Genomic DNA, 24826 nt, shown 5'->3' with positions numbered 1-24826 from the left:
AAAAAATACTTTTTGTACTAAAAGTAAAATGAATGGACGGTCTAAAAAAAATACTTTTTGTACTAAAAGTAAAATGAATGGACGGTCTAAAAAAATACTTTTTGTACTAAAAGTAAAATGAATGGACGGTATAAAAAAAAAACTTTTTGTACTAAAAGTAAAATGAATGGACGGTCTAAAAAAAATACTTTTTGTACTAAAAGTAAAATGAATGGAAGAATGGAACTCATTCGTTGAGGAATACCCTAAAAAAATACCCATATTATTATGGACGCCTGTAATCATTCATTATGGTAATAGTAACTAACTGATGACGTTAATTATGAACAAAAAGACGAAATGAATAGAAAAAATAGAACTCATTTGCTTAAGAGAGCGTAAAAATGAACACAATAATACTGACATCAATGACGCTCCATTAGTTTTGTTACAAAAATAAGCAATGAATGCAGAAAATGTGAATGATGCTTTATTTTGGACACACGGGTGCCATTTTCATCACTTACGAAGTATTCGGCTAATAAATACTAAGCTCAGAAAATTAATTGCCATTTTTATTTTTTAAGCATTGATCTCTAGATCTTCAGTACACAAAAGTATCCGGAAGTCCTGATGATATGCCTCCCTTTTTGCATCGACGACAGCCTTCTGTGGAAGACTTGCCCCAAGGAAGTCACTTTGATTGCTTTTTAATCTCAATTAGAAAAACAATGATGACACAATTTCTTAGAATTTTGTGACTTTTATAATTATTTTTAGTGATGATATTTACTTGTTATATAACTGAAAATAATATCAAAAATATTAATTTTAAACACATTTCTCTACTATACACATTCTTTCACAATTTGACTGCTTTTGGGCTTCAGTCTTACTAGTAGGACTTCCATCACAACTGCTTTCACAGTGTACCTGACTGCTCTCTAATTCCTCCCCAAAAGTGTTCCCTGGGGTTCTGAGAAGGTAGTTTTTGGAACGTCGTCTATGCAAGTCTCGATGCTGGCTGAAATATTGCCATAGAGTTGGGAGTGCAGCATTGTCCACATACATCTCTTAGTTCATGATTCCAACCACAGGAACTAACGGACACAGACCAAACCTTGAGTCCCCAAACTCTTATACTCCCACCACCCTTACAACCGGGTGTCTTTTGACCAGATAGGGTAGTTCAACTCAGATGTTTATTTAAATTAAAACTTTCAAGTGACATTGAGATATTTTCAATGCGGATAGATTAGGCCGGCATAACCTTGTGGGTTCGATCCTCACCTGTCGGTGTAGTAAATGGGGACTGATGCACGTTACATCTGTCGAGTCTTAAAATCCTCCCTGTTCCCTCTGGAAGTACTGGTCCAGGAGTTTCCTTGTCTTCTGGATTGGGTTCGAAATGACGTGTTGAACACGAGTAGTCGTCCACCCAAAAATGGGGTCGACTCGTTCAACGGCGGTTATAAAATAAAATAAAATGCGGATTGATTCTTTCATCGAAATAATTTTTTTAAGTAAAGTGATGCACATGAAATGAAAAACCACTTGATTAAAACTAGAATGTCACTTTTTTTAAAGGAAAAAAAAAGAAGAGAATACCCTTGTTAGCCGACTTCTTTTTGTTGGGTTTCTTGTCAATTGCAGATATGCAGGAAAGGACCATCCTCTCTCCAGTTAAACGTAGAAGCTTAGGATCTGTGCTGAAGTTTCCGAAGGGGGTCATCAGCTATAATTTAATTTCAAATTGTGATTCATTTTGCAAAAATTTATAAATGACGTGTTTTTATCATAATTTACAGTCTTAATTCGAGAAATGAAACTAAGACTGTATTAAAAGAGGTTTCATACCAAAAGAAAAAGCCTGGAAGAAAAATGGTTTTATCCATGGGGGACAAAACCGAAATTAAACACTACTTGATTAATGAACTCATGTAGGGTAAGTAGGATGTAGATATAGAAAAGATTTCATTACACATAATGAATATTATACGAAAATTGTATGACAAATAACTGTTTAGAAAATCGTATATGCAAAATTTAATTAAAAGATTTACTTGGAAAGACATTTTTAAATGTGTGTTTCAAGTTCAGTAATTCACATTTTACAAAAATCTTAACACTATAAAAATATACCATTTTTTTTAACATTTAAAATATATTTGTTAGTATGATATTAATCCAAAGCTGTCCTTTTTTTACAGGAAGTTCTAAAGACATCATCAGTTCAACTGAAACTAGTCGGCAAAAATTAATATTATGTATTTACTTTGTAGTATATATCTACCACTACAAAAATACAATTCCCTAGCATGTAAATCATTTTAATTTGATTCAATCTTGAGGAACCTTTTCATAGATGAAGGTTGGCATTGTCTATAAATATATTTCCAAATGGGTGACCCGGACGTGATGTGAACATGCCTACTTTGATAATAATGCCTACTTCGATGGATGGTCCGCGTTGAACAGTTGACTTGCTACTTGTGACTGCGAGGAGGTCATCCTCACGCTGTTGTTTCTCAGTCGCGATCACACGCAACGTCGACCTGCATACACTTCGACTGCTAAAGGCAACACGGGTGCGACTGTGAACTTGATATAGCTCTCCCGGTTTCTCACAAAACATCAATGAATCAACTAGTGATATCAGTTCACCGAATTCTATCACAGATAAAATTCTGGTGGGAGAGTACTGTAGTGTATCCATCTACTACTACAAAAATACAATTCCCTAGTTTATAAGACATGTTATTTTGTTGGGGTAGATTTCATCGATGAAGGTTGATATTGCCGATAAATATATCCCCACAACTTCATTTCATTTTTATAAATCAACGGTTCAGTAGCATTTTTTAATTTTTAACTCTAATTTCAGTCATTTTCTGCAATGACAAAAATAAATTTTTAAATAGTGTGTTGTTATTTAATGTTAAATGATAATATAATATTTTATTTATATTGTTTTAATTAATTTAACTTAATTAATATTTTCCTTTATTCTTTCTTATCATTGTTGCAAATAAACTTATGATATAAAATGAAAAAGACTTTCTTTTTTTTTATCAAATCACAGACGCAACATAGGTGGCGCTTCACAACAGAAATTGTTGAAGATTGGTGGAAAACATTTGACTAAACTCAAAAGATTTTTCGAGACTAGAAAGACACCGTTTGATAAACAATGTTATGAATAAAATTAGAAATGATTATGTAATTAATATTTTTAACAATCGCTACTTACCATTTTTGGATCTTGTGAAATAATTTGACTAGCTTTCTTTGTTTCGGCAACGCAGTTCACTTCCGCTTTTTTATTTTTAGGATTTTTCAAAATTGTCTGGAAAAAATGACGTTACTTATCTTCTAAAAATTCTACATGCAATCTAAGTTTTGTAAGAAAATATTTCATAATTTTTAATTTAAAAATAGGTAACAAAGTTCTATGAACAACTATTCTAACGAACTATTTTAACGTTCAAAGAATAGAACGTTCTGCACCCGAGAAAACTGTCTACATGATATACATTTAAACAATACGCAAAGTACAAATTAATCAAACTTTAAATACATTTTTTTGAGTGTCTTAAAAGTAGAATATATAACTTTCATAACATTTATACGTTTACATAACGTTACATACGTTATATACGTTTACATAATCAACATAAAAATTAACAAAAATCATTTTGAAATATCTAATTTGCTTTTATAGAAACAAGTATATTTTTTCATAAAATTCATATAATAAATCAAATTTTGTGATAAATTTGTTAAAGTTCCTGTATTTAACATAATTAGATATAGAAGTTTTATGTTTTTAAACTAAATTAAATTCAACAGTATTTGAGTTTTAAAACTCCCATTTGAATAATTCTTCCAACTGTTTACTTTTGATGCAATTGTTAATTAGAATGCAATATAAACGTATTTGTTTATAGAACTTTTCGTAATTTTTGTTCAGTAATTAATAGCGTATAGTATTCTAATTTTAAGTAGATAACTGAGATATTGTACTAGCGAATTTCATCATTATTAACTTTACGATTAAGCAGAAAAAAAATATGTTTCCTTTATGAAATCGTTCCATAATGGTCGGATTTGGCTATAAATTGATTAAATTTGTGAATCCAAATGTCAAGAAATATATTTTTATTTACTTTGATTTTGTTTTCATTTAAAAAAATCCACAATTTTATGATTAGTTTAAATAAATAAATGAAACAAGAACAGTGACTGGATTCTGCATATGTGTTAAGATCAAATCGTTACGGGTAAGTTTCCTTTTCTTTTTTAAAATACAATATTTTACTATTATTTTATACTGATAAACATAGGGAAGAATACATTAAAAAAAACTGACTTGCAAATATGTTTTATTTTTTGAAAAGATTTTAATTGTCAATTTTGAGTTAAAAATAGATGGATATTAAATGTTAAGTAAAATGTGTTGAAGCAAATGGACGCACAAATTGCATTTATGGCGATATTGTGGCTATGTTTTGTGATTTTGATTTATATGATTAAATGAACTATGCATACTATGATTAACTAATATGATTTTGATTCACTGCATTTAAGGATCCGATGCATGTAACAGATTTATTTCATAATATAATGCATAACATATATTATAATGTGTCACATATATACTATGTGAATATAGGTTATGTGTTATAGATATATAATGTATAACACATAATATATAACAGATTTATTTAATGATATTTTATGACATTTGATTATTGTATGGCATATCATATTACATATACACGGTTTTCTATTTTGAATACATTACAGTAGTATACATGATTATGATATAAAACATATCGCATTATTTATTACGTGCAATTATGAACTTCTGAGTTATTGAAAGAGTGTAGTATAAATAATAATAATATATGTTGTTACATTTTAAAATTACCACGTTCCAAAGATAGAAATAAGTATTATAGAAGCATTTACTTGATTAAAAGTTTAACCCAATTTTAAAAAAATTGGTTTTAAAGTTTTTTTAAAATAAGTATTAAACAAGTAGTACAAATAATGACACATTTTAAAGGATGATTAAAAATAATCAGAGGTTAATATTACTAAACTTTTCAAAACAAATATTTCTCCACATTTCAAATAGCCGTTTTCAGACAGGCATCCACTGCCGAGATTTATAGGACTGTATTTTTTCCCTCTAATTATTAAAGAATGATTAGTGTATACATTTAAACTATTTGGCTAAAATCGTGAGTGAATAGGGTGGCCAAGATGGCAGTTTGTAGTGGACAAAAATACAAGTTCCTCCTATCGAATTTAATTGAGAAAACTGTTCATAGAGCCTATTGAATGGCAAGCGAGTTTCAATCCTCTTTGCTGATTGGTAAAAAAAATATTAATCTCGATCGATTATTTGCCCAGTAATGTCAGTCTTCTTGTCGAACGGATGTGACAAAATTACTCGTTCAAACTGTTATAAAATGCGTGTCAGTTTTCAGCTGCATGATGAAGATAAATAACTCTGACAATTACATAAAATAAATTTCTAATACTTAACTGCTGTTTTGAGCAAATTCTTATGAATATTTTGTCTGTAGGGGAGAGTGGGGTCAATTGTAAAATTTTTTACTTAACTATTTTTAACTAACAAAAAATCCAATATATTATTAGTATTAATTGACAGACGAGTAAAGTAGACGATCCTCTACTAGAAAAGAAAATAAATACCTTATTTTAAATATTATTATATTAGTTATTAACAATTTTTGACAGTCGTGCACTTGTTACAATTGTCCCCACTTACGGGGTCAATTGTAACAGTTCATACATTCAACTAAAACATAGTTAATTATACATATTATCATAGTTGTGATATATATTTTTTATTGATCAAAATAGTAGTGATATTTTAGGAGTAAAAATAATAATGAGCAGAGACCTAAAGGGTTTAACTTTTAACTTTTAGGGGTAAAACATTTTAATTTATGCTGTGAGAGGTGATAAGTAAAATAATGCACACGCAGCATAATATAAATGATATAGAAAACTATTGGTGGTTATTAAGGAGTTAAGTAATGGTTTGTAGACATAAGATTATTTATTTTCAGCTGTTACAATCGTCCCTTTACTTATTGTTACAATCGTCCCCAAGACGCTATTTCAGCTTCATTTGTCAAAAACAATGCTAGTTAATTAACAAAACTATTTTTTTAAAATGTTAATTAAGGTGTCCACTTACATATTCGGCTAATGATTTTTATTTGTTGAAACAAAATTACTTTGTTACAATATAATATTCTAATACCAAAAAAAAGTACTTACGTAGTGTGAAAATATCTTTTGTGATGTAACTCTTTCAAAAGTACATAAAAATGGTTGCCAGCAGGGGTGTACATGTAGATTTATTAAATACACCTTGTGCGCCACTCAGGAACCAAATCTAGAACCCGACACTCGAAATTTTTGCTCTGTTACAATCGTACCCTGTTACAATTGAACCCACTCTCCCCTACTGTCTTTGATTAACAAACTAATTTATTTATAAGAAATAGTGTATATATGCACCATAAATTCTTTTTTTATGTTGTACTCGATACTGAATAACAAGCATTTTGCACCAAGTGGTGTAAAAGAACATTTTGGGTGAACTATCCTCGGTTTCGGACGCCCCTATAGTGTAAAGTAGTTGCCACCCTATTGGGTGTTCAAGTATACTTCGAATACCCTGTACTTTTCATACAATTTTTAAATCAGTCCAATTAACTTTGATTTGATTCGATGCAGCTTTAAAAAAAAAGAGGCTCACTATCTCAATGGCATCAGACCGCAAAACTACACTCCCTGGACTTGGACGCACTATTAAGATTCTATGAAAAATCTTTATTATCAGCTCATACTATACAGCTTCATTGTTTTAACGTGATACGTTAGTCTATCAATGAATAAGATGATATGTAATATAAATTAGACGATGTATTATATATTTCATATTAGAATAATGAGACGCACTGTAATGTTTTTATAAAGATAGGTTTTGCAAGAGTTTCTGTACAATACTTTTATATAAACACACGGGGTGTTCATTCGGGAGATTTTTTTATAGACATGTGTATTTATTTCTAACATACTGCATTGCAATGTTAACCCATTGATAGACGAACATAAACAAGTGGTAAAATGGTTACAACAGCGTAAAAACAGCAATGCTGTCATCTGATAATTAAGATTTTATATAGCGCGGTCTCATAATGTACATTTTATGCATAAAACCTGATTGACTGGAATCAGAGGATTGCATAATAATATCTCGTTAGCCCTCCACATATCCTTTTTAATTCATATGACTTACTCCCAAAGCAGCATCCAGTTCAAGCTTAAGTGGCAAATCTTTCTTCACAGGTTGTTTGCTCGATTCTGATGATTGTTGTTCATGATCCATTCTGTCAATTCTGGCCATCGGTTGGGTTGCATACTAAAATTGGAAAAACAATTAATTAGGGTTCGTTAATAGGGTTCACCCTATGAATCAAACCATTTCACACATCTTTGATAATTCTTCGGTACTAACTTGTCCATGCTCTCAGTGTCATTAAGTTGAGCTATAAATTTACTCTTTTCTGCATTCAAACAAAAGTTCAGAATGTAACGATAAAAGTTTACTTAATCGCAATACATCCTCAAATATAGTACTCCATATAAATAATTGCCCCAAAAGTGGTAAAGACGCTGCTTCCAGTAGAACACTGGCAGCGGTCAGTATGCTGGGTGATGGATCACTTTGATCACCTGCGTAGGGACCGAGGGTGTGCGATATGGGTCCAAAGAAGGGGAGGCATTCCTTCTACAGAGGATCAAAATGGTGATGGCATGTCTTCGGATCATCCTCAGGGATGCTTCCTAGACCGTCGCCAATAGCCCATTGTGCGAATCTAGTGAGACGTAAATGAAGTACCAGCCTACCTACCTTCTAAATAATCTTAATCTCCCGAAAATTAAAATTTTTTTCTTTCTTTTAAAAGGTCGTAAATTTTTTTGAGTATTTATGTTTGTGCGATGCGTACTGATCAAATCTTTAGAATTTTTTTTCTAAATTTCTAAAATTGAAATGAACGAGATTTTTTGTAAATTGTTTACTTTGTCTTTCGAACTATGTCTAATTCTTTAACTACTTAGTTGAAGAGTTAATAAAATTTCGAACAATACTGTTTATAGTTTTCTTAAATGTTTCCGGGATTAAAAAGTAAAGTAGATGAATAAAAATAAAATGTGAATATGAGAAAGGTATTGCGAGTCACAAATATCGCTCGTATACAACATTACAAAAGATTTATTCATTTGTTTTATATTTTTGTCAAAATCTTAGAATCAGAAAGCAGAGAAACTATCTCAAAAATTGCGCAGCGGATCAAAAATCTAAAAATGTAAAATAGTTTTAAAAGATGCATTTCGTGAAAAGCCTCCTTGAGCCGGGGGGAGGGGGGGGCAGGAATATCTTCAAATACTGTAATTGTAAAACAAAAACTGGGTTTAAACTGTTATGCGTATTCTAATAAATTATGAATGCATTTATCCCAAGGGTATTTTTGGGTGTTGGATCGTATTTTTCGTAATATTTAATCATTTCTATTCTTTTCGGAAATCCTATAAATGAATCACGTGTTCTTTATCTAGCAAAAAATAAATTTATATTTTCAGGACATCAAATATACTTTAAGAGAACAAAGCAAATGTAATGAAATAACGACACTATCAACTCCTAACTAAAACAATTTCGCGTCATTAAAATTATGAAAATAGAGTATAATTTAAATATTGAGGAAATGAAAGAGTTGTTGAAAATATTCCTTTTAAAAATGACTGTTGTTAAAGAATTTTATTAACCTCATTTTTTGTTTTCCTCAGAAAGTCGTACTCCCGCCGATGTTTGCGACAAATGACAGAAACAAAGTCTAAAAATATTGGAGAATTGGGTAAAAAGACGCACAAAAAGGCGTCCCAAACACTTCAAAATAAATGACCTCATTTTATTTGATTTCCTCCTCTGATTTTTATGATGTGATAACGCATTCCTACGTTTTAAAGAAACTATTTTAACCCATTTTTGTCCCAGCATAGAAATTTTGTATAATTTGATGTTATTTTTACTTAAACATGCTTAAACTATATTTATTTACACAGAAAAGAAGATTCGTGCAAGAAAACTTTTATTTTATTTCAAATATAAACTGGTACATAAATACTCCGTTGGTCGAAGCAAAAATAACATTTGTTTAACTTTTATTATATTTTCAGAAATCGCTACTTTAATCCATCGTAAAAATATATGATTCATCTTATATCGAATCTATATAAATTTTAGAAAAGTCACATTTGGCAATAACAGTTTCAAGTTTTTAAAAAAAAAACAAAAAAAAAACTGACGTAGTTCGAAAATGTATCACCGGAAAGTGTTTACTTCAATTGAATATACAAATATTTTATAGATGCTGCCCCTTCAGAACAGTTAAAAAGAGCAGAAAAATATACTTCACAATGTTAATAAAGAAAATACTTATCGAGAAGATGTTGGCCCAAAATGGATTAACCACGTCTATCAACAGCCATTTATTTAACTAGTCATTAAAGTAGTAGTAGTTCTTATCACAATATTGTTTAGCAGAGTTTATAAAAGCTGTAACTGAGTTCGCATAATTTTCTTCTCTTCTTCTTTTTTTAAAGCATAATTTTGGTAAAAAAGAACTTTTTTTTATTTTTATCTTTAAACATTTGATGGGCTTCAAATCGATGCATCAATCCTTTACAAGTAAAATCAAGATCACTTGTGACACATTTTTATCTGGAAAAAAAGCCTTTTTTATACAAGTTTTTTAAGTCTGTTTTTCATTAACATATAATAGGTAAACGTGTGTAATTTCAATCAAGTATTTAGCAATCAGAACTTGCACTTAGAATAAATCTATTGTGTACTTTTCTATTTTAATATATAGTATTAATTTTCTTTTCTTTTTTTTTTTTTTTTTTACAAAATGACTTCTTTTTCGAAATTGCAGGTTAAGAGAAGTATTTTTATAAGAAAGATAAAATCAAGAATAGGTACAATTGAAAAGAAGAAAATAAAGGAAACTTAAATATTCATGAGAATAATTTTTTAAAACTCCATCGAACAAATTTCTTATTGTTTGGTCAAATTACCTTCAACTAGAGATATTTGATACAGTATTTTTGTGTCCCGCAGTTATGTGTCCCGATCGTTAAGACACGGTTCTCATCAGATCACCGAAGTCAAACATCACTGGCTGCGGTCAGTGTGCGGGTGGGTGACCCACTTGGATCAGTCTGCGTAGGGACCGAGGGTGTGCGGTATGAGTCCTCGTTAAACTGTGCTACCGTAAAGTGCTCGACTTCGCGTGCTGGTCGTTGGGCTACCGAAGCGGGGGTGCCATCCCCTCTGCAGAGGATCAAAATTGTGATGGCATGTCTTCGGATCATCCTCAGGGATGTTTCCAAAACCGTCGCCAATAGCCCATTGTGCAGCTCTAGTGCGACGTAAATCAACAACAAAAACAACAGCAACAACAGTATTTATGTTAAAAACAAATAATGTTAACTTAAAAAATTTATTAGGTTAAGCAAAATAAAAATAATTCCGTAATCTTTTACAAAATTATCCCTTTAGGGTCACACTTCCCTTTTTTATCCGCAATTCTCAAGAAAAAAAATCAAACTATATTATATCCTAAAGGGGTCTGGTTCATTTCAGCGACAATCACTTCATCGACAGGCCATTTCATCGACACCACTTCATCGACAGGCCATTTCATCGACTAGGTCATTTCGTCGACAGGCCGTTTCCTCGACAGGGTTGTTTTGTCGACAGGCCATTTCGTCGACAGGGTCATTTCGTCGACAGGGTCATTTCGTCGACAAGTCATTTCGTCGACAGGGTCATTTCGTCGACAGGGTCATTTCGTCGACAGGGTCATTTCGTCGACAAGTCATTTCGTCGACAGGGTCATTTCGTCGACAAGTCATTTCGTCGACAGGGTCATTTCGTCGACAGGGTCATTTCGTCGACAGGTCATTTCGTCGACAGGGTCATTTCGTCGACAAGTCATTTCGTCGACAGGGTCATTTCGTCGACAAGTCATTTCGTCGACAGGGTCTTTTCATTTGCAGGGTCGTTTCGTCGACAAGGTCATTTCGTCGACAGGGTCATTTCGTCGACAAGTCATTTCGTTGACAGGGTCTTTTCATTTACAGGGTCATTTCGTCGACAAGTCATTTCGTTGACAGGGTCTTTTCATTTACAGGGTCATTTCGTCGACAGGGTCTTTTCATTTACAGGGTCATTTCGTTGACAAGTCATTTCGTCGACAGGATCATTTCGTCGACAAATGATTTCGTCGACAGGGTCATTTCGTCGACAGGGTCATTTCGTCGACAAGTCATTTCGTCGACAGGGTCATTTCGTGGACAGGGTCATTTCGTCGACAAGTCATTTCGTCGACAGGGTCTTTTCGTTGACAGGGTCATTTCGTCGACAGGGTCATTTCGTTGCTAGTGTCATGCGTAATTCTGAAACTATTTTAGAGATTTAATCTAAATATTTCTATTATTAATTAGAAAAATGCACTTATTTAATTTTATACTAAAGTAAAATTCTTTATGGCGGTTTATTGTTCCAATTGCACTAAAAGAAGTTCGCTTTTTAAATTAATTAATAGGTAGTTGAGAAGCGTTTAAACGGTTGATGTATCGAAATCTACTTTTCTATATCTAAATCGTAATAGCTCGACACTTATTTTTAGGATAGGTAAGGATTGTCTTCAGAACATTACCAAGCATGATATCCGGACCGTGGTTACAGTTAATATAGTGTAACGTTAACAATCAAATTGTTTTTAATATCAAATCAAATTAATAAAATATATTTTTAGAATTGAAAGCAATAAAAATATATTACAATGAAAATGTAGACACTATTTCAAGGAGAGGAAAGCTAAATTTATTGCTGTAAAAATTTTCAACATTTTTACATAAATTTTAACAAAAACATAGACATCAGTCGAATTCTCACAGAAATGAAAATAATCATAGACCTAATTATTATATCTGCTTAAGTAGAAAAAAAATTCTTGGTTTTTTATGATGGAAAAGTAATTTCTTAATGTTCACTTTAATAGCAATTTTAAACTTTTTGTTCAGCATCTTTAACATTAGGACAGGAATATGCGTATTCGAACAATCCAATTGAGTCTTAGTTTTGTTACTACTATTAGAGATTTCGAAGAATAATAGGAACACAAACTTGATGTTTAAGTATTTACCGAGGCGGTTGTAGATTCCCACAATATTTAAAGTGCTACTCACCTTACCAAAATTATTTAGAAGCACGGGCGTAACGTTGCAAGCCTGTTAGTGTTTGGTCTTCACAAAATGTTTTTTCTATGAATAGTGAATTTAATAATAGTATTAATTATTCAATTCTAATCTAATACTATCAAATTATACTATTTTTGCATTATACTATTATTATAATTAAATAATAATAGTATAATTTAATAAGAATAATAATAGTAGTAAGTAAATGATGAATTAATTAATTTTTTATTTGCAGGATTTAAATTAGACACATTTTGCTTAAAAGAAAATTAACAAAAAGTCAAGCTTGGAATTTAAATGTAAGAATAAATAACTCCTACTCTACAAAAAAGAAGAAAAAAATTTGCAATTAAAATTTGACCAATTTTTTACTAGTATAATTGCTGAAATTTTTAACTGATTTTCTACACAGGATGAAAACACAATTTTCAAACACTTACTGACCACTATTAGCACGACTTATCGCCAACCAAAATTTTGATTATTTTCTGCCTGAACAAGCCAGGAGACTCAAAACTAAAATGTAGAAAAAATGAAAATAAAAAATGCATATGTATTTAAAATATCAAGTTTGTTCAATAGACTACAAATGAGAAAAACAATTTATAAAAATTTTCACGCATAGCAAAAACCACAAGGACAAAATTTCACAAAATATTCTATCAACATTCAAAATTCCACTTTTTTCGTTTTGGTAACGAAAATTCACATTTCTTTATCAGGACACATATCAAACATGATATTTAAAAATTTACACTTTTACACTTTTTAAAGGACTTATTGCTCGCCTTTAAAATATATACTCTCCCTGCAAATTTTATTAATTTAAATAAATTTTTATTCTCTTGCAAATCGAAAAGAAAAACATTTTAATATTTGAGTAAAAAAACAAGTTTGCTGAACTTATTTTAATAAAACATTAATGGGAATAAAATCAGATGCATATAGATAACTCTCCTCAATTATAAACTCAAAAGTCAATTTATTTGTTATATCGTAGTAAATTGCGTTTTTTCCCCCAAATGTTTTAGATCATAAAAACCAATTAGACAGGTTTCCTCCCCTCCTCTGATTTAGAACCATTTTTTATATCATTTCGATTGCATCGCATACCGAGGATGTGGAGTCATTGTGAGTTTTTTTTTTTTTTTTTTTTTTTACTTTAACGAAGTTTATTTTATAAGGTAAAAGAACTTATAAATGTTTAGGGAACATATAGGATAAAATACATATTAAACGCCACAACGTTATAAATAATTAATTAAATAAGAAATAAAATAAACTGGAAATGCGAGAACAAGATTTTTGTTTAAAATAATATTTCATTTAAATTTCACAAGAATTGTCAGAAACTTCCCTTTTCAGCAGAATAGCTTACAAAGACATGAGGAAGAGGATTAGAACAAAAAATTTATCAACATTATTTCCCAATATGTTTTCCAAGTTGGATTTTCATTTTATTTTTCCCCTCATGCATTTTTTTCCCAAGATTTTTATAATACTATAAAGTTCAGCCCGTTGCTCACTTCGCTCGCCAACCTTCGTAATAGCCACTCATACAACTTAGTTTGTTTTTTTCCTATATCGATCTTTCTTTTAAAGAGAAAATATATAAATATTGAAATTTCATGTAAGAAAATTTTATTAATATGTCAATAGTAACAAAATTAACGATTACTTGCATATAAAAAAATCAACTGAGCTTGAAAAAAATAAATATCTAAACACAGGGAATATATAAATTTTTGATAAAACAAGAAGTAATCTTACTAGCTAACTATCTAAAAGGTTTGTGTTTTTCGGATTAAATTCTTCGTAAACATCACCATTGTTATCATTGCAAAAGTTAGTTCCTATTCCTTCTCTTTTTTTTTGGACAAGATTTTAAACTGTATTAATGCGTTTTACTCATTGCGGGGGAACGTTATATAAGTATAATTTTCTTTTTTATCGACAGAAAATTTTTGCAGCTGAAATGGCCTGTTAACGAAAAAACCTTGTCATTGAAATTATCTATCTACCACATGGTTTCATTATTTCACAGATTCATTTTATACCGTCTTTTTTTCCTTCCTAATTTCACCCGTCATTCACTCCCTACATCAAGAATCATTCACAATAGTTGTTGCAATTGCTTTTGCGATGATAATCTACAATAATGTACATTAAAAATTAATCTTAGAAACAAATGTGTTAAATATGATTAGAAAAAAATTGTGTAATATACAACTTAAATGTGTAAAATACAATTAATGTTTCGTTTTTGCAACGTGATATGAATAGAGGAGTAGGCAATTTTCAAATGAAATGCTTTTTTCCGGCAACTTCAACATACTATTAAGATTTTGCATCAGGCTAGGCTTAAAAAATTTCATCAGAAATATACTAAATTACAAAAAAGTGCAAGGGGCATAACGTCTATTGTAAAAGAATCATAAGACTAGTTTCAAAATTACGCATGACTTTGCCTACAAAATAATCTTTTCTTAATATTGTCGACGAAATGACCCCTGTTGACAAAATGACCCTGTCGACAAAACTACCCTGTCGACGAAATGACCCTGTCGACAAAATAACCCTGTCGACGAAATGATTTGTCGATGAAATGACCCTGTCGAGGAAACGATCATGTCGACGAAATGACTTGTCGACGAAATAACTTGTCGACGAAATGACCTGTTGACGAAACGGCCTGTCGACGAAATGATTTGTCGATGAAATGACCCTGTCGATGAAATGATCATGTTGATGAAATGACCCTGTCGACAAAGTGACCCAGTCGACGAAATGACCCTGCTGACAAAACTACCCTGTCGATGTAATAACCTAGGTGAAGATACGACCCTGTCGATGAAATGACTTGACGACGAAATGACCCTGTCGACGAAATGAACCTGTCGACGAAATGACTTGTCGACGAAATGACCCTGTCGATGAAATGACCCTGTCGACGAAATGACCCTGTCGACGAAAAGACCCTGTCGACGAAATGACCCCGTCGACGAAATGATATGACGATGAAATGACCCTGTCGATGAAACGATCATATCGATGAAATGACCCTGTCGACAAAATGACCCTGTCGACGAAACGACTTGTCGATGAAATGATCCTGTCGACTAAATGACTTATCGACGAAATGACCCTGTCGACGAAATGACCCTGTCGACGAAATGACTTGTCGACGAAATGACCCTGTCTACGAAATGATCCTGTCAATGAAAAGACCCTGTCGACGAAACGATTTGTCGACGAAATGACTTGTCGACGAAATGACCCTGTCGACGAAATGACCCTGTCGACGAAATGACCCTGTCGACGAAACGACTTGTCGACGAAACGACCCTGTCGACGAAATAACTTGTCGACGAAATGACTTGTCGACGAAATGACCCTGTCGACGAAATGACTTGTCGACGAAATGACTTGTCGACGAAATTACTTGTCGACGAAATGACCCTGTCGACGAAATGACCCTGTCGACGAAATGACTTGTCGACGAAATGACCCTGTCGACGAAATGGCCTGTCGACGAAACAACCCTGTCGAGGAAACGGCCTGTCGACGAAATGACCTAGTCGATGAAACGGCCTGTCGATGAAGTGGTGTCGATGAAATGGTGTGTCGATGAAGTGATTGTCGATGAAATGAATGCGACCCATCCTAAAGATATTATATAACGTTATCGTTTGATTAATGAACGATATTATGAATCAAACGATATTATATCCTCAAGAAATAATCAAACGATATCTGATACAAAAAGTATTTATTTGTTCATTTACGATAAGATGGAATGGATAAAAAAAATAATAACCCATTACTTTTAATAATTAAAAATTATTGAATAAAACTATATATGGCTGTTGCGGGGAATGATATTTAAGATATTTAAAATTGAGCAATATTTTTACCTAACGAATTGAGACTCGTAACTGTTCATGTTTGGATTGACAATAAACACTCCAGTTTTCTCATTTTTATTAAACGGTCATTAAATATTAAATTTATTAAAAGTCAACATTTACGACGTCATTAGTTCATTAGTTCCTCTCTCTTATCTACTATTTATTTATCTATGTCATTTAACAATTTTACAGGGTAAGTTTGAAAAGTGTGTAAATATTTGAACACTTTGAAGCATTGGTAAGAGAAATTTTATTTTTTATTTCCTAATCAAAAAGTAATATCTTAGAGATGAAATATTCTCATTGCAATTCGAATATTTATATTTTTCTGAAACCAAATCTGTTTCGAAAATGACCCATTCATCTGAAAGAATCTATTTATTAAACTTTTCTTTCATGAATAGATATCATATATAATTCTTTTTATTATGTATTTTACAATCTATTCAGTTTTTTTCTTCTTTTTTGGTGATAAGCTTCAAAGAATTTCGAACAAATAATTTTTCTTCTTCTAGATTTGGTACCAATGTATTGTCGTTCAAATAATTAGGTCAGACTTCTTTTGTGAGGTTTCCATTGGAAATTTAAAACTGGGCATTCAATTTTTAACAGTCATTATGAAAACAAATCTACAATACATTGGTTAGTTGCTTCAAATGAATTAGAGCATGCCCCCCCGCACTCTCACCGAGCAGAACGATCTCAAAAACATGGGAAACTTCTCACAAAACGTGTTTAGATGGCGATGACCTCTGCCGTTCAAAAGGCGATATTTTTGCCGATCTTTGTCGCGAAAGAGGGTTAGAAAAGAATTGACAAATGTCAATAGAAAAAAAATTTGGAGAAATTAAAATTACTATTGTGAACTGGCCAAATTATTCTAAGCACTCTAAGATTCTATGTAAAATCTTAATTGGGTATAATATGAAAAAAACGCAACTACTTCGATTTAGTAGGAACAACATATGACGCAATGCTAAACGAATGGAATTTAGTTGTTGTTTATTTAGTTATTGTTATTAGTAGTTGTTGTTATTTGTTTTAGTTGTTGTTGTTTATTTAGTTGTATTTAGTTTCAATAACTTTTCTTTATAATGCAATAAAATCTGGCGAGCAGCTATTTAAACGATCGAACACTTCGTTTGTTTATTTGTGGCTTGAGGTTAGGCTCGCAGAAAATGTCGTTCATGGGTTAAATTTAGTAGGAACAACACAACCTGTGACGTAGGCTATATTATACCCAATTATCTGGTGATACAGCTTTATTGTTTTTACTCGGTTTGCAACTACTCGGTTTAACCGTGTATCAGTTGGTTAAATTAGACTGTAAATAATATGAATTTGACGATAGGATAAATTAGACAATAGGTTATATAAATATGGAATATTTATTATATCAAACATTATATTAGTATATTATAATTATTATATCAAATTATTAGTCTTTTAATAATGACACGTTTTGCGAGAAATTATACGTAATACTTTTTTAAACATATATGTAATGCGTTTTTTTATTCAAGAGATTTTTTATATGCTTCCTATTTGTATTTATTTTTGACGCATTATATTACAATATTTACCGATTGATAAAGTAACGTAAACAAATGCAAACCGGTTTCATCCGAGTAAAAACAATAGATGGTCCAAACAACCAGACTATGGTAAAATGTACCATAATCTGTGATGCCAACGTGACTGTAGGTAAACGCCAAAGAGCTCGGTCATTCTTACCGAAGAAGTAACATGGTTTTAAAATGTGGGATAAAATTTGGTATTTGTATCATGATACATTAGAGCATAATATTACAAAAAAATAAGAAGCATAATTTCTTCGAAAAACTGAATTTCTGATAAATGAATTATTAAATGAATAATTTAAATAAACGGTTGATTGATTGAATGTAGAGTTTAATGGCACAAAATCCTTAAATAAACGGATAAACGTCTTTTAGCGTGAAAAACTTTTATGAAATTTTAGTCTCTTCAGAGATGTTCAGTGAAAGTTTAACACAAAGAAAAAAGATGACATTTACTTATGCGAAAGATTTTAAAACATGAAACAGCAAACAAATAATTTAAAAATAATGTCATTATTTTTTAAATTATTTTCTCAATATTTTAACACTTAATTTATGAGTTCTATATACTTGCATATATATATATATAGGACGCAATGATGCTGGTTCGTAAAAACGGCAACACTCGTTGTATGACCTATTTGGGGGTCCATAATGTATACTACGATTTTGAACACAAATCCTTATAACTGTGTATAGTATTATAGTGCTCTAAATGAATGTAAGAGTTCCATATTAGTTCTCAATTAGGTTTAAAAAACACGACACATCATCCGAAGATTAAATGCTTCAAACGATTGTGCATTCACTTCAAATACTGGGTCCAAATACACTGTCTGGCCAAAAGAGTGTTAGGGTGGTTGAAGCATTAAAGGTGTGTGTGAATGGGTCCGTCAGTTCCTGTGGTTGGAAACTCTGAAATGCATGTCAATATAAGGTCTACTTCTTTTCCAGCATTCACAGATCGAGGCTTGCACAGACAGACGTGGTTTAAAGAAATGGGTGTTCCAAAAAGACCTTCTCAGAACCCCCGATCCCATGGAACACCTTTGGGATGACGTGGCCATCCTCACTGCTGTGATGGAAGTCCTATTCAAAAACTGGGGGGAAGACAACCTTCATCTATCTAAAGGTAAATCCAGCATGTCTTATATACTGGTAAATGGATGTTTAATAATCGTTACGCCACAGTACTCCTCCACCAGAATTTTATCAGGGATAGCATTCGACGAACCACTGGTTGCTGTATTTGTGAAAGACCGGGAGAGCTGGATGAAGGTGTTGAGATTTAGCCTGTATTTAAGTTCATGGGTGTGTGTGTGTTATAAATGAAACTGAGAAGCAATCAGCGCGAGGATAACGCAGTCCCAATTATCGAAGGAGTCGTTATCTCATAGAAGACGATTAGACTCTGCTAATCTATCAAAAGGTACATAAAATCAAGTTATATACTGGGGAATGGATGTTTAATGATCGTTGTGGTAGTTACGCCACAGAAAACTGATGCAACAAGGGGGAGCACCGACATCCATACCACTCGGTGTCAGATAGTGTAGTGGGCGTGAAATGCACAAAACATAAAAAGTGTCAGTCACAGGAATAACTAAAAAAATAAAAACTTACGTTTTGACATTGGTATCCTTGATGAACGTACATTCCAATAATGACCAAGATGCCAATGATCGCTGTCATGGCCAGCAATGTCAGCGATAGAATTCGAGCTATCTTTAGGGAGGTCGAAACAGGTGGTTTGTGGTAAGCCTTCAAAAAGAACAATCATTAGTTTCTGCAGCCGAACTTTACCTCTGAAATAAAACTGTACCGTGGAATTTTTGTTTCAAATTTATTTCTTTCTTGACATTCGTTAAGCAACCTATTGATTCGTTTTAATACACGGCACCGTCGGAATAATATTTCTTCAAGTGGCAATTATTGAATTAGCATGATTTGTAATGGATGCGTACTTCCTGAATGCCCGGAAACAGGATCCCTGCACACTATTTTTAAAAAGCAAATAAAAGTCTCTTTTCTTCTCAAGTTTCGAATAAATTTTAAGAAACAAAAAGTTTTTTCTCTCACTTGATTACAGAATTCACTTTTGATATACATTCAACTTAAGCAACGCATGAATGATTTTTAGTTCTTTATATTTGTAACGTGAGCCGACAGGTGAGTGGGTCAAAGAACTGGACTTGCATCAAAAAAGGTTATGGGTTCGAATCCCGGGCAAGGCATTCTCTGTAGGAGAAGCATTGGCCAATCTAATAGGGTGGCCCCTTAAAGAATGGCCGACACAATCTGTCCTGTGAATACCTGAATGGTTAACACAGGTGGAAATAAAATTTTAAAAACAATATTTGTGTTATACCATCTGCGATTGACAAACTTGAATTTATAAATGTAGATTCATTCTGCTTACGGCATTTGAAAATGAATGAAGCACACAATTGTAGAGTCTGGTATTTCCAACACTGATGCTTCTTTTAAAAGAAAGGTATTCACTAATGTTTCTTTTAAAAGAAAGGTATTCACAAGGTATATTTATTTTTACTTTATGTTTTGTACTCAATCAGTAATAAACCGTAGAGAGCTTTTTTTTATACTTATTTAAAGGGACACTTTTTTCTTCTTATATCCGTCGTTGAACAGCCGACTCAATTTTTAGGGTTCCACGACATTTGCTTTCACCTAGTACTTTTTGATGAAACTAACCGGCAATTGCGTTACATGGAGAAAAAAATATCCCACGGTTAGCTTGATGACAAAGGGACCCGTCCACCACTCAGGATATTTTACGTCGGCATTGTGGTCGGTGCAAGCTGGATGCGGGATTCGTATCGACCAGTCATCACAGGGATTCGAACCCCGTTCGCAGCATTAGAAGGCAAACGGCTCTCTCCCCTGAGCCACCACGGCTCTTTAAAGGTTCACTTTTTATTTCATTTCAAAACCGTCGTTGAACAGCCGACCCAATTTTGGGTTTACAACAACTTGATTTGATTTGTTATGGCTACTACTACTATTACGACTACTACTATTACGACTACTATAATTTGTTATGGAAACACGGAGGACTTTGTGACTCGACAGATTTAAAGTGCAGCAGTCACCATTTACTACACGGGCAATTTTCGGCCGACGAGGGTCAAACCCACAACCTCTTGGACATGTGCGCAGTGCCCTACCAACCAGGCTATCCCGGTGTTTTAAAGGGTCAGTTGAGAAAATGGAACGAATGTTTCGGAGGATTTTATGTTTAATAAGAAAAAAAAATTGAGAGAATTTGATTTAATAGCTTTTATGCTACGCAAACATGAAGTGTCCATACATTTAGACGTCCATCGTTTTTTGCAAAACAATTTTGAAAATTTTCGCTGAAATAATACATTATGTTATGTAGATATTAAAATTACACAAAATTTTTTTCCAACTACATAATCTTTTCATAGTAAAAATAAAAACTGTTTTTAAAATAGAAACAATAAAAATGCACTTACTCTGGTTATAAACTCAAAAGGCAATTGACAAAAGGGTCTTTGAAAAGAACTTTTCCCATTTATTTTTCGAGCAAAAAGTTAGAATTAAATAATAATTTATGACGGACATTTTGCTTCTATCACTTTTTATGTTAGCCTAACGATTAGTTACTCTCATGATTAGTTACTCTTGATTAGTTACTAATCATTCATCCGGCAGTGGACTGATTGTCAAGACAAGGTTCCCAGTGGAACACCAAAGTCAAGCATCACTAGCTGCGGTACGCAAGCTGGTGGGTGATCACTTTGATCAGTCTGCGTAGAGACTGAAGGTATGCGGTATCGATCCTCGTGAAACTGTTCCGCCGTAAAGTGCTCGACTTCGCGCAGGTCGTCGGGCTATCTAACCAGGGGAGGCATCCTCTCTGCAGAGGATCGAAAATTGCAATATGGCATGTCTTCGGATCATCCTCAGGGATATTTCTCAGAACGTCGCAAAACAGCCCATTGTGCAGCTTTAATGCGACGTCAATAAAGTACCTACCTACCTTACTATTCATAAAAATATGTTAAGTTAGTTAGACTAGTTATTTAATAAATAGATAGGGTTATTTTACGTTAGCCTTCAGATTTGGCTGAACTCTTTTGCCTTTTGATAGTTTAAATGCCTTTTTTCATTTTGAAACTTAAAAATAAATTTTTATAACAGAAACATTGGAGTATTTTGTTTTTAAAAAATTAGCATTCTATTGATTCTAAACAAAATAATCATTTAATTGAAATAAAAGAATTCATTTTAATAATTCGTTCTCATGAACTATTCGATCGATCCAATTTGTATGTTGCCATATATAATCCTTTAAAACGATATAAAACATTGTATACCCCATGCAAATCAAAAAAAATGTTCGACTATTATGAAAAAAATAATAAATATTAACAAAACGACACTTTTTGCTCATCTTTGGATTAAACGATTTTTATAATTGGGGGCAAAAAAAAAAAAAAAATCTTCGCTCAAAATACTCGAGGGTAATTGTCAAGAAAAACTTTGGTCCGCGAACCCTACTTTCCAGAACGCAGCTCTACCCTATATTTCGGGGGTCAGAAATTCGTCAAAAAAAAAAGTACGTTTGTGTGTCTGATTTCGTAACTTATTATATCATCTTTACTGACTCATTAGCATATTTAAGGTGATCCCCCTCGAACCATTAAGATTCAGTTCCAGATAGTGAAGATCCGATAAAAAGTTATTCAGGGTCCTTCTGCACTGTACATACACTATTGAAATGTACATTTTGTTTGCTTATTTACAGTCCCCTGGCCAAATGATGAGACGCACTGTCTATGTAAAATCTTTATGATCAGCTGATACTCTCTTTACAGCTTTATTGTTTTGACGTTACTGAATGAGAGGATACAATAATATAAATGAGACGATATATTACATAAATATGTAGAATATTTATTATATCAAATATCATATTAGTACTGTATTATAATAATGAGACCCAATGATTGGACGCACTTTTTTAAATGATTGCATGTTTTGTATAGGCAATACTTTTATAGTGAAACACACATGTAATGGGGCTTTTTTACATACTTCCCATTTGTATTTATTGTCAACCTATTGCATTACGATGTTAACCCATTGAACTTAAACAAGTGGTAAAAATGGTCGCATAAAAACACTAAAGTATCGAGATTTTACGTAGAATCTTAATAGTGCATCCAATAATTTGACTGTATTCTGAAGCTTTATCATTCGAACATTTTAATGAACGCATGCATTTAGTATACATAAATATTTCGAGATCCACTCTATTAATATTTGAATGAAAAGGGTGACACCTACCGGAGGCAGACTGACGATACTGTTGGTTTCATTTCTGTAATCCACTGTAGAACTTTCGTCGACAGCTACTTTAGATTTTTCCATCTTTCTGTGTGTGGACTCTCTGAAGGCAAATGACTGTTTGAACAAAATAGAACAGTCAAAGACCTCGCCATCTTCCTTCTTTTGTTCCAATTCTTTCCTCTATTGGCAATCGCTCGACTGGAACTGTTGACCTCTTCTTAGGTAATCTCTAATAAGGAACCTTTTTTCGGAATAGACTTCCTCCCTCTCTCTCTCCAGAAAGTGGGACATCACGATATTTTTGTGGAGAAAGTGGTCTTGTGCAAAAGAGGTGCGATTTTAAGAATAGAAATACCTTTTGTGATGGCAAGACTCCCTCCGAAATTATACATTACTTGATTAATGAGCTATTCGGTTTGGTACGTAACACCGTAGACATAAAAAAAATTTCATTTTTCATTTTTTTTCGTAATATATATATATATATATATATATATATATATATATATATATATATATATATATATATATATATATATATATATATATATATATATATATATATATATATATATACATTTTATCATAATGATAGTTAATCAATTAAAATTTGTAATGTCGCCCAATTATAGACCTCTTGAAGTCAGTACCGTCCTTACGCATGCGCACACCCAAACACTCAGGAGGCCCTTTGAGAATTTTACTCTTTATAAATTGTATTAAAAAAAACGTATAACGAACAACATTGCATTAGATATATTTTTTAAATAAAATATTTTCTCGCGTTAAAAGTGTGCCTTTTTTCCCCCTCTACCAATAGTGATTGTTTATAACAAAAACACCAATGATTTAAATAGTTTATCACCAGTAATACTTAAAAAGTCAACTGAAATCTATTTCTCTACGCTAAACAAACCATTTCTGAATATGCTTGACCGCCACCACCCACTCCCTTTATTAATAATGAGTTAAATGAAGTAACCACATTGGAAGAATTTAGAATGACAGCAGAGCACTATGGGAGATCAAACTGGTTATATCAGATGTGCATTTTGAAAGATGTTTTAATAACTGACTTTAATAGTGGTGACGAAATAATTCACACATTTTGAATTTATTTATGTGTTAAACCCTTCTTCTAATTTAATTATTTTAATTAACTTATTCGGTTTTCAAAATTATTTTAACATTTGAAGATTACAATTGGTTTGCATCTCATTTTTAAAAAAAAACAAGTGATGCATAGTTCTTTATTTTATGTGCATTCAGTTTTTGTGAGTCATAAAATCGCTTAAATAATAAAAATGTTCGGTTTTAAACAGTATAACATGTTATAGGGGTTCAATATAGCCCCCCCCCTGCTTCATATTAAGACGGCCCTGGAATTTCATTGAAATTCTTTACATTTAAAGGAAATGAACAACACATATAAAGAAGTAGCAGACTTAATAATTGCTGTAATTTATTCATTACAGTTTCAACAATTCCATCCTTTTTTTCTCTTTCTCTTTTTTTAATGCTGTGTTTCACTTTAAGTCAAACGAATTCGCATGAAAATGCATGAAACTGTTTTCTTTCTAAGAATGGACCCGTTTTTGAAGGGGAGAAAAAAATCCAGGATGAATATTTAAGAAAATGTTTCAG

At 32.3% G+C, this 24826-nt stretch overlaps 1 protein-coding gene across 1 annotated transcript in view; it reads right to left on the bottom strand.

Annotated features, from left to right (window-relative positions):
- The window catches only part of LOC107447791 (uncharacterized), a 30684-nt gene extending 7304 nt beyond the window's left edge, over nucleotides 1-23380 (bottom strand). The window contains exons 1-5 of the mRNA XM_087152474.1: nucleotides 23180-23380; nucleotides 19469-19606; nucleotides 7325-7447; nucleotides 3230-3325; nucleotides 1588-1714 (exon numbers count right to left, since the gene is read on the bottom strand). Of these exons, the coding sequence (XP_087008600.1) occupies nucleotides 1588-1714; nucleotides 3230-3325; nucleotides 7325-7447; nucleotides 19469-19606; nucleotides 23180-23263 (568 nt within the window). The 5' untranslated portion in view covers nucleotides 23264-23380. The remainder of the gene's footprint in view (nucleotides 1-1587; nucleotides 1715-3229; nucleotides 3326-7324; nucleotides 7448-19468; nucleotides 19607-23179) is intronic.
- Between the last annotated feature and the right edge of the window lie 1446 nt (nucleotides 23381-24826).

The sequence above is a fragment of the Parasteatoda tepidariorum genome, chromosome 1, assembly GCF_982258835.1.
Source record: "Parasteatoda tepidariorum strain Cologne lab strain chromosome 1, Ptep-v5.0, whole genome shotgun sequence".
NCBI lineage: Eukaryota > Metazoa > Arthropoda > Arachnida > Araneae > Theridiidae > Parasteatoda > Parasteatoda tepidariorum.
This window is presented reverse-complemented; position numbering and strand designations above follow the sequence as displayed.